This window comes from Condylostylus longicornis, unplaced genomic scaffold (genome assembly GCF_029603195.1).
Source record: "Condylostylus longicornis isolate FDR11 unplaced genomic scaffold, ASM2960319v2 ptg000018l, whole genome shotgun sequence".
NCBI lineage: Eukaryota > Metazoa > Arthropoda > Insecta > Diptera > Dolichopodidae > Condylostylus > Condylostylus longicornis.
This window is the reverse complement of record NW_026577987.1, coordinates 9611319-9624012: the sequence shown is the minus strand read 5'-3', so window position 1 is coordinate 9624012 and position 12694 is coordinate 9611319. Positions and strand designations below refer to the sequence as shown.

The 12694-nt window shown below is 30.5% G+C and overlaps 1 protein-coding gene across 1 annotated transcript in view; it reads left to right on the top strand.

Annotated features, from left to right (window-relative positions):
• Window positions 1–12225, top strand: part of LOC129606423 (homeobox protein 5) — an 86266-nt gene extending 74041 nt beyond the window's left edge. The window contains exons 7-8 of the mRNA XM_055516749.1: window positions 1339–1609; window positions 10054–12225. Of these exons, the coding sequence (XP_055372724.1) occupies window positions 1339–1609; window positions 10054–10768 (986 nt within the window). The 3' untranslated portion in view covers window positions 10769–12225. The remainder of the gene's footprint in view (window positions 1–1338; window positions 1610–10053) is intronic.
• Window positions 12226–12694: the final 469 nt, after the last annotated feature.

The window sequence follows — 12694 nt, the reverse complement described above, 5'->3', positions numbered from 1 at the left end:
GGTTATGTGTTGGCCACATCAATGGTATAAAATAAATACTTTTTTATAATTTGAACAGCTAAAGTTTTACGTGTATATTATACAATTTAAGTTTTAACACAAAGCATCAGATATGAAAAAAATTAAATTTTAAAACAATACATAAAAGTTTAGAATAAGATCTAAAAGTACAGGTACAAATATTATATATTTTTAAGTATACATAACATCACAGATATAGACAATGGACGAAAATATGAAAAGATTAAAGAATGAAAAAAATATGTGAAGCTTTTAAAATGAATTTAAAATAGGATGCACTCAATTTATGGACCCACAATAATATCAAAATATAAAAAATATTTCATGGTACAGTAAAAATTTTAATTATTGTTTATGTGTACCATTCGGCACACCACAATCCTTGAATTTAAGATATGCGTTTATTTAAAAACTAAAACTACAATTAAATTTAAGATAAATTGTGTTGTATAAAGGACATTAGAAAACCTTTTTTTATCTGCATATTTTCATAAAAGAATTTAGTTTAACAATATTAGAATTTTACCACTTGCATCCTTTATTGTGTGTATTAAAGTGTTTATATTTGATATTGTATTATTTCTCAAGGATTTCACTAATTTTTTTTTAAGTTAAAAACCTTATAAGTTGGCAAAAATAAGATTTAAATGAATTTGAGAAATCGTGACAAAAAATACTTTAAAATTATGAAGTTATTTTGTAACATTTTATGTATTTTGTAAAATCTGTTACTTGCGGAAAATGTTAAAAAATTTTAGTTAAACACCAAAAACTAAAGGTAAAGGAAATTAATTCTGCATATTTGTTTGAAATAATGTCGAATAGAAACTTAATCCACTTAAGTGCAGAGTAAATAGCATTAACCTTTCTTTAAATTACGCTTTTTAGTAATTATTCATTTATTGATTCTCGTAACTATTAGAATAATTCTTCGAATTCAAGGAAGAATTAAAAATTAAATAATAAACAAATATCTTTATCCTTGAATTTATGATTCGAGATTAAATAAACAATTTATTTTTGAATTATATAAATTTTTTTATAGAAATCCATAAGAACTTAATAAAACGCTTGAATGTGAAAGATTTAATTAAATATTTGCAAAATATCATCTACAAAAAGCGAGAAATAATTTACTTTTTTATTATATGAAATTTGTAATTAAGAGAATCTTTTCAATAATTTACAAAAAATTTATTAATAAAGTGTGTAGTCAATTAAAATCAATCATTTAAATTTAAACATCAATTCAATAAAACTTTAACTGCATTCTGTATTAATTCGAAAACGTTTTCCTCTTTTTGACTCTCGTTAAAGGTATTCGACGGGGAAAATTCGTACCGAAACCATTACCACATGAAATAAATATGCTACTTGCCGAAAGTGATTTATCATCATCATCATCATTAAATCATCGAAATGATTCAACAATAAATAGTAGCAATAGTAATTCAAATAATATTACATGCAATTTAGGAATGTCATCAATAAATGAACAAACAATAAACTGTACAAGTAGTACAGGCGGTATTGTTGATATAATGGAAGATGAAGAAGAAAATGAACAAAACCGTAGCATAAGTTTAAGGTAAGTGAAATACGTGTTGTTTATAATATTTGTTATGGAAAATTTTATTTTAAATTTGTGGGCTCCTGCGTTTACAAATCAAATGGAGTCGTCTATGCATTTTCAAAACAAATTATTTTCTCAATAAAAGTTTAAATTTCATACGAGTATAACCTTTACTTCAATTTCAATTCGTTTAACTTCTTACTTTATATTCTATATTGATTAAATAAGAAAAAGAAAATAAATACAAAAAAAAATTTTATTAATATCATTGCATAAATAAAATTGGTAATAAACTTCAATTGTTATTATTGTAGAAAACTTATAATAAAAATAACTTTGATTTTATGAATTGGCAAATTGCAAAATTATTATTTTGTGTGTTAATTTTTGTGTTTTATTCTATTTCTGAATCTGACAAAGAAAATAAAAAGTTATCGTAAATTTTCAATGAACCATAAAAGAAATTGATCCTTGAAAATAATTTCTTATGGGAGAATCACGTTTTTCTTAAAGAAAGAAAAATATTTTTAATTTTCTCTTTGCATGCATGTGCGAGTTTTTGGTATGAAATTAGTTTATAAAATGTATATTGAAAGCACTCTTGGAATAATTATTCTCATTTTTGGATGAATAATTGAACTGACGCGAATGTTCGAAACATAGGAATTCCCACTGGAATATTTAATACGTATTATAATTGGCAATGTTGTAATTAATCGGTTAAAGTTTACAATGTACATTATAAAATAATTCAAATTCCGTGTAAGATAAAAATGTCTAAATAGTATGTATCAACCACAAAATTACAGACTAAATTTATATAATGCGAAAGTCATAGTTTTTATATCCATACGAACGTATATTCGAAGGGTGTACTAAATTTTCTTACCGTTTGTAACGCTAAGAAATAACGGTCTGAGATATAGACTCAAGTGTATGTTTTTGATCAGCGTCGAATTCTGAGTTGATTTAACTTTGTCTGTCCGTTCGTCCGTCCGCCCGTCCGCCTGTCCCAGCGATAACTCAAAAACGAATTGAGTTAAGTTCACCAAATTTTCGCAAATGATTTATTGTAGTAAGTGCCAGAACCCTATTATTGAAAAAAGTTATTTGGCTATATCTCAGAAACTATAAACGCTATGGTATTGAAATTTCGCACAAGTAAATATATTAGTAGGGCCAATGTGTTTGATAAAATTCATTAAAATTACTTGGCTCTTTCTGGTAGCTGCCATACAACTTCAAAAGTAGTTTGCAACACATAGTGTTTTGAAAAACACAGTACTGAAATTTTGCATAAATTAATATGGCAATACGGCAACTTAAAGTCATAGTCTGTCCCATAGTTAGTTATGGCATATTTATTCGCACATGAATAACAAATTCGTACGGGTATCACAGAGTTGACAAGGTCAACTCTATTTTTTCTCGTTTTTAAATAGTTTTGTTAAGCCACCATACTAGGAAAATTAAATATTTCTTTAAGAAATATTGATTTAATCTACGAGTATAGCAGTCGTTTTAATTTTTAAATAAAAAATTTAAAGTTCAACATTTTTCTGATATTTAGAATTTAACATTAGACAATTGACAGTTGACATTTGACAGTTGACAGATGATATTTGGCAGATGACAGCTGAAAGGTGACATTTGACATTTTACAGATGACAGGTGACATTTGAGAGATCACAGGTCACAGTTGATACTTGACATTTCACATTTGACAGGTGACAGATGACAGTTGACAGGTGACATTTGACTGGTGACACTCAGGTGGCATTTGACAGTTGACAGGTAACATTCTACGGGTGACAGATTAGAGTTGTCATTTGACAGCTGACTTTTAACAAGTGGCAGTTGACAGATGACAGTTGAAAAGGGACAGTTGACAGTTGAAAGGTGACATTTGACAGATGACTGGTGACATTTGACAGTTGACAGGTGACACTCTAGGGGTGACAGATGACAGTTGTCATTTTACCGCTGACCTTTGACAAGCGGCAGTTGACAGATGACAGTTGAAAGGGGACATTCGACAGTTGAAAAGTGACATCTGACAGATGACTGGCTACATTTAACAGATGACAGATCACATTTGACAGATGACAGATAACGTTTGACAAACGACAGCTGACAGATGACAGTTAACAGGTGACATTTGACAGATGTCATTTGACAAATGACAGGTGACAGTTGACACGTTACATTTGACATTTGATAAATGGTAGGTGACAGATGGCAATTGAGAAATGCCAGATCACAGGTGACTTTTGACAAATGACGGGTGACATTTGACAGATGACAGTTGGCAAGCGACATTTGACAGACGACATTTGACAAATGACAGGTGACATTTGACAGATGACAGGTGAAAAGTGACTGATGACAGGTGACAGTTGACATATAACATTTGACATTTGATAAATGACAGGTGACAGTTGGCAGATGACGGTTGACAGTTGGAAAATGACAGTTGAAAATTGACAGTTGATAGGTGGCATTCGACAGCTGACGGGTGACAGATGACATTTGACAGGTGGCAGTTGACATTTGACAAGTGACAGATAACAAGTGACATTTGACAGATGACAGATGTCAGTTAACAGATGACAGTTGACAGATGACAGTTGATAGGCCATATTTGACAGATGACATTTAACGGGTGACAGCTGACAGGTGACATTTGACAGATGACATTTGACAGATGACAGTTGACACGTGATAGCTGACATTTGATAGCTGACAGATGACAGTTGACACGTGACATTTGACATGTAACAGCTGACAGATGACAGGTGACAGTTGACACGTGATATTTGATATTTGATAGCTGACAGACGTCAGTTGACATTTGACAGATGAGAGGCGGCATTTGACAGATGTCATTTGACAAATGACAACTGACAGATGACAGGTGACATTTGGCAGGCGACATTTGGCAGATGGCAGGTGACAAATGGCAGTTGACATTTGACAAAAGACAGGTGACATTTGACAGATGACAACTGACAGATGACAGTTAACAGGTGACATTTGACAGGTGACAGTTGACACGTTACATTTGACATTTGATAAATGACAGATGACAGGTGGCAGATGATGGTTCACAGGTGACAGATGACATTTGACAATTTACAGATAACAGGTTACATTTGACAAATGACAGGTGACATTTGACAGATGACAGGTGACAGCTGACAGATGACAGATGGCAATTGACAAGTGACAGATCACAGGTGACTTTCGACAGATGACGGGTGACATTTGACAGATTACAGGTTACAGTTGACACGTGACATTTAACATTTGACAGGTGACATTTGACAGATGACCGATGTCAGTTGACAGACGACATTTGACAAATGACAGGTGACAGTTGACGGTTGACTGTTGGAAAATGACAGTTGAAAATTGACATTTGACAGTTGATAGGTGGCATTCGACAGCTGACGGATGACAGATGACATTCGACAGGTGGCAGTTGACATTTGACAAGTGACAGATTACAGGTGACATTTGACAGATGACAGGTGACAGAACACAGGTGAAATTTGACAAATGACAGCTGACATTTGACCAATGGCAGGTGACAGTTGACACGTTACATTTGACATTTGATAAATGACAGGTAACAGATGACACTTGACGGGTGACAGATGACATTTGACAAGTTACAGATCACAGGTTACATTTGACAGATGACAGCTGACATTTGACCAATGGCAGGTGACAGTTGACACGTTACATTTGACATTTGATAAATGACAGGTGACAGGTGACAGATGACATTTGACAAATTAGAGATCATAGGTTACACTTACAGATGACAGCTGACATTTGACCAATGGCAGGTGACAGTTGACAGGTTACATTTGACATTTGATAAATGACAGGTGACAGATGACATTTGACAGATGACAGATGTCACTTGACAGATGACAGGTGACAGTTGGCAGATGACGGTTGACAGGTCACAGTTGACGCTTGACTTTTGACATTTGATGGATGACAGATGACATTTGACAGATGAAAGATGCCACTTGACAGTTGACACGTGACATTTGAGAGGTGACATTTGACAGATGACAGGTGACAGTTGACATATGACATTTGACTGGCGACAGTTCATATTTGACAAATGACAGATGATAGGTGACATCTGACATTTGTCAGATGAGAGTTGACAGGTGACATTTGACAGATGAGAGTTGACAGGTGACATTTGACAATTGACAGTTGGAAGGGGACATTTGACATTTTATAGATGACAGATGTCAGTTGACAGATGACAGGTGACAGTTGAAACGTGAAATTTGACATTTGATAGATGACAGTTGGCAGGTGACATTTGACAGATGACCGATGTCAGTTGACAGATGACAGCTGACAGATGACTGTTGACAGGTCTCATGTGATAGACAACAGGTGACAGTTGACACGTGACATTCGACATTTGTTAGATGACAGATGTCAATTGACAGCTGACAGGTGACACTTGACATTTGATAGATAACAGGTGACAGTCGGCAGATGATGGTTGACGGTTGGCACATGACAGTTGACAGAGGACAGGTGACATTTGTCAGGTGGCATTTGAGAATTGATAGATGACATTCGACAGCTGACAGGTGACAGATGACAGTTGGCAGATAACAAATGTCAGTTGATAGGTGACATTTGACAGACGCCAGTTGTCAGATGACAGTTGACAGGTTACATTTGACAGATGAAAGGTGACAGTTGACACGTGACATTTGACAGGTGACAGTTGACACGTGACATTTGACCAATGACATTTGACTGGTGACAGTTGGCACGTGACATTTGACATTTGATAGGTGACAGATGACAGTTGACAGGTGACATTTGACATATGACGGTTGGCATTTAACAGGTGACAGATGATAGTTCACAGGTGACATTTGACAGGTGAAATTTGACAGATGTCATTCGACAGATGACAGATGTCAGTTAACAGATGACGGGTCACATTTGACAGGTGACGTTTGACAGATGACATTTGACACGTGGCATTTGACAATTTACAAGTGACAGATGACAGGTGTCTTTTGACATTTGACAGATGACGTTTGACAGATGATAGATGTCAGTTAACAGATGACAGTTGACAGGTCACATTTGACAGATGACAGTTGACAATTGACTATTGGCACGTGACATTTGACAGTAGACAAGCGACAGTTGGCAGATGGCAGGTGACAGTTGGGAAATAACGGTTGACAGTTAGCAGATGACAGTAGACAATTGACATTTGACAGTTGACAGGTGATATTTGACAGATGTCATTCGACAAGTGGCAGCTAAAAGATGACAGTTGACAGATGATAGGTGATATTTGACTGGTGACATTTTACAGATGAGAGATGACAAGTCACACTTAACAGATGATAGGTTACAGTTGACACGTAACATGTGACATTTGACACGTGTCATTTGACAGATAATAGATGAAAGGTGACAGATTAACAATTGACAGAGGTGACATTTAACAATTGACAGGTGACAATGAACAGTTGACATGTGTCATTTGACAGGGGACAATTGCCAAGTGACAGTTGACAGTTGACGGGTGGCTGGTGACAGATGACATTTTATAGGGGAGGGTTGACAGTAGACATTTCGTTATTTATTTATTTTGTGCAGAAAAAGTTTCTGTTTATCGTCATGTTACGTTTTTATGGAAAATATTTTATTTTGATTTTTTTTAACAAAAATTTATTTTCGTGGGAAATTTTGCCCCATCGTTTGCAGCTTATAATTTCGATAGTGCAAACTTTTCCAAATTTATATAAATTCAAAAAGCTAACGGTAAATGCCATGCCATTAAAAAATATATGTAATTATTTGTCTTAACTGACAATTATGGTAGCATCTCTTCATATATTTTATTTGTCTCATCCTAAATGTATGCAATCGATCGTATTATTTTGTTATATGAATGAAAGTAATTTAAATAATGTACTTGATTGTTTTTTAAAGGAGTAGTTATTGATTTGACCCAACTTGATTTCGTTTTAGTTTGATTTTTTAATTCTTAGACTTAAAATATCTGTAGCAATTAATTTTAATTATACAGGTTGAATAAAATAATTAAAAATTAATAAACCGTTCTTACATTTTTCAAAACATACGTAAATTTAAACAACCCTTATCCTTACTATTAATTGATAATTAACCTAAATAATATAAATTACTAACTCATGGAGGTCAATATATTTTTAATTACTTAAAAACACATGAAAAATAAAATAAAATAAAAAAAACAAATAGAAAGAAAATTTAATTAAAAGTCATTTTTAATGAAATCACACTATCATAATTTACAGTTATATTTAAGCAATTAATTTCTCATCAACATAAAATGCGTGCTTTCCATACCCTTTAACTTTTTAATACATGATTAAATCAGAATAAAGGAAACCATCCATTAAGTAATCATTTATTACTGCCCTTTGAAGAGAATAGCTAGGAATACAAAAAATTAATACAAAAGTTTTCATATATAAATTCATACATACATACATACTTGTATGTACAGAATTAAGGAAAATCAAATAATAACCAAGAGTATTCAAAATTAGAATGTTATCTCCGCCTTTACTAGTTCCCTATTAATAAATATTTTGGAAAACTAGCTATTTAAATATACTGGTTTCCTTTTTATATATTTTATTTTCTTCTCACCTTTTAAAGTTTCTTCTAATGCCATTTCTTTAATGTTGATAAAAATTTTACCTGCACATATTATATTGATGTGTATGTTGTAGCTATCGCAAACGTATGATGTTACTATAGGCCTTGACTTTTCATGTATTGGGAAAAAATCTTACATACATGTGCACATTTCTATTGATTTCTTTAATTAACTTTGGTTGTATTACCACGAACACCACCTCTCCTTCTCTTACTTTCTGGTTCTCATAGACGTCGTCTAATATTTATTTAGGTTATAAAGAATAAAATAAAATTTACTAGACAAACGGGAACAAAAAACCAATTTGTTTTAGATATTTTTTTCCCCATTTTGTCCATGTTTTTTTTTACCAATTTCAGTATAAAGGCTAGTAGTAATCGATAATTATAATTATAGCAAGAATAATGATTAGTTCAATATTGACTTTTTGTCTCAAAACAAATTATAGGTTTTCCGACAGCTCTTTAATGGGGCTCTTTTTATTCATGTTGTTTTGTTATTTAAACAAAAAAATAACGTGTGTGCGAATAAACAGTCAAAAAAGACAAAAGTCTCGTTTAAACGAAATTAACAAAAAGTTATTTACGATACAAGTTTACCATCAAAATACGAAGAAGTATAGATAAAAAATAAATAGACTTTACCAGGAGCAAATAAATTCAATGGGGTTAAATTACGTATGTAAACAAAATTTGAGTTTGATAAACGACTTCAGGGAAAACAAACAGATTCAAACGGATATTTGAAAGAAGAAATCGATTTTAGGAAATACTACGTGGAAAATATTAAAAAATTATAAGTATTTCGAGTATTCATAAATTTCATGATATGATCAAGATTAGCTTAGGACGACGGAGACAATCAAACATTTAAACTGAAAACCTAAAAAGTTTAAAAGTTACATTCCTTCACTCATGCTTTTTACAATCATTTTTTTAAATCACGACCATTCTAGCTACACTTCATAGAATTGTGAACTGAGTTGCGGCCCATATCATAAGCCTACAAGCTTCAAAAATTGTTAAATATAATCAAATTCAGTTTAAAATTGAATTAACTCTTTCTCTATCGTAGAATATTGTAAAACCTATCTACAAATTCTACCTACATCTTCCATCAAAGTAGCTCTAAATTCATGGACTGAAGATATTTTGAGGAAAACTAGAAATTTTATGTAGTTTCGGTCTTAATATGTGGAAATATTTCGATCGATTTGATTTAAAATCTGTATTGGAAATCGTATTATTATAAATTAAATAAGTTATGCTTAAAATGGCCACATTTAGTCGTACGCTTAATGACTTAATGATGACAAAAACAATATTATTCCATCAAAATCCAAACATTTAAAAAGAAAAATAAAACCACATTAATAACAAGAATGTTGAAGTTAAATCTTTCAAGAATTTTGAAAGATAATTAAATTTCATTTAATTCTTATACGGTACGGTTAAATATTTATTACTAATAAATTCGCCATACTATATTAAAATATAGAGAATTTCAAGGCAACAGGACCCTTATTTCAACTTCCTTAAGTGAATCAATAAATTTAAGTTATATTATGTTTAAATCTTCTTTCCCTCTACTGTTTCGCTTTTCAATCAAATTTAAATCGACTATAATACGAAAATTACAAAACAAAAAAAAAAATAAGAAGAAAACCATTTCCATTCCTATATAATTTTTTATACAATTTCCTTTTCAATTGTTAAATTTCTTATTTTTATTTTCTCAATTTCAGTTGTCCACATGGTACACCATCAAGAATACCATTATTACAATCATCATCATCCCCAGGACCTGGCTCACCATACCGTAATAATGGAATAGATATTGAATTGGAAGATAAATCAAATACCTGCCCACTTATTTCTTCAACAACTTCAATAGGAAATAAATTTAATAGCAACAAAAATACTAACTATGATAAAACTCAAGAAAATGGAGGCATTAATAACAGTTCAACTGTTACTACTTTTCAACAACAACAACAACAACAACAATCACATCATCAGAAACAACACCATTCACATAATCATCAAGAGAATTGTATTGATGATGAAGATGATGATGATAATCAGCATCGTCATCATCATAACCATAATCGTCGTCATCATCATCATCATCATCATGAGCAGCAACAAGTGCCAATCACTATAGTACTGTTCATATTAACTGGTTATATATTTCTTGGTACAGTTATATTTGCATTCTGGGAGAATTGGAGTTTTGTAGATGGTGCATATTTTTGTTTTGTAACATTATCAACAATTGGTTATGGTGATTTTTTACCTTTACATACATTTCATCATGGTCCAGATGTTCAATTATTTGCCTGCTGTATATATTTATTAATGGGTTTGGTATTAGTAGCAATGTCCTTTAGTATTTTAGAAACACAATTGATGTGGAAATGTAAAAGAATTGCTGTTAGATTGAAGTTAGCTAAAGATTGATGTCAATTTTTATTCTTAATCTGGTTCAGTAAAATTAATGTAAAAATTTTCCATACTACAAATGCAAATGATAAGGGCAATAATAATGCAGAGCATAACAATATTGTCATTATTTTATTGTTGAAAATGTTTTTAGACATGTCAACAACATTATCATCTTTACAGCTATTATTCAATCGAAATTGTATAATTCAATATAATTTTTTTACATCCATATGCATTCAGTTTATGCAATGTTATGATATAGAGAGACAATGAAAAGGACACAAAATTGATAGAAATGAATATTGTTGGAAGATAAAATTTTTGTTTTTTTTTTTTTTCGATTTTAGATTTTTGTTTCAAATCTTAAGAGCAGACATTTTAAATTTATTATTGTAAATATATATCTATGAAGTTTTGTCAAAGGATCATTGAAATTATTTATACAACATGAAAAATGGAAAAAAAAGATAATAAAAAATTGAATAATTCTTATTTTAAATCTCATTTGCATAGATTACATTTTACGGTATTCATTATGTACAACATTTTATTCTTACTATAACTTAATATCGTTAACTAAACATCGAGATCACAAATTTATGTTAAGTGTTTTAATAAATGGTTGAATGCACAGCAAATTTTGTCCAATTTGTCACTGTATTCAAAACTGAATGACTTGAATATCAATCAAAGATGTATTCTTCTCAATTTTTGTTCTATATTGACCTATAAATTTAAAAGAAGCATGAAAAATATCTTTCCATGTATGTTCAATAGCAAAAATATGTTCTTGACATACTAGATGTTTGTGATGGTGAATTAATGCTTCAAGTCTTAAGTGGTTAAATATCAACGCTATTACTACAAATTCGTTTCTGTTTTCTGAAATAAATTTAATAATAATTCTGTTGTATAATTAATTATTTAGTCACCTATTATTATGTGCTTCAATCAAAGTTTAAAATAAGATAGGAACTACTGAAAACTGTTCATCATTTCTTAAGAATCAACGAAAATAATCTGTTCTCTTTTGTACAAATTCAGCAGTTTTTATAAGAAATTAAGTTTTAAATAATTTTCAATTCTAATTTTAAATTTTATTCATTTTGTTTCTTATACTAAAAATTTATTAATAAATTTAAGAAAATTATGAAAAACAAAATCTTAATAGAAGAAAAGATGCTAGGCGAAAACTATAGGTTCAAAATCAAAAAAAAATTAAGCTAAGTAAAGAAATACAAATAACAAGGAACCCCTTAAAACAACGTTAAAGAAATCAAAAAATAAAATTTACTCCAAAAAAGAAAAAAAGAAAAATCTAATTATTTGTAGAAGAAAAAAAAAAAATATGATTATAAAAATAAAAAAAAATAATGTAGAAAATAAAGTATATATATTTAAAAAAAAGGATATTAAAAAAAAATATATAAAAATAAGGATAATAGTGAAACCATAAAAAGCTCTTAGAAAATAAAAATGTATATGTATGTAAGTTTTATAAGGAAAAACTAATTCAGAAAATAAAAATTTTCATTAAAACTATGATTTTTATTTTGTTTTCATTTTTATGATTGTGTATAAGAATAATATTTGTATGTCAACAAAAGCTGAAATAAATTTTAAATCAGGTCTAATCATAAATCCAGATATTCAACAAAATGCTTCTTCACGAAACTCGAAGAATGTTTTTTTCAAAAACTTGAAATTTCAAAACCAAATTCTCTAAAATCAAAAAAAAAATTGGAAAAGTCACTAAATTGTTTTGCCTTTCTTAATGAACTATTCTGGATATGAGTGTTCATTAGACTAGATGAATAACTTGATATTCATCTAGTCATGACAAAATATTCTTCCAAATTCATAATTAGTACGAAATGTACGGTAGACATTGGGAAATTACTATTATTTATGAAGAAGATAAAAAGCACCATGATCAAAATG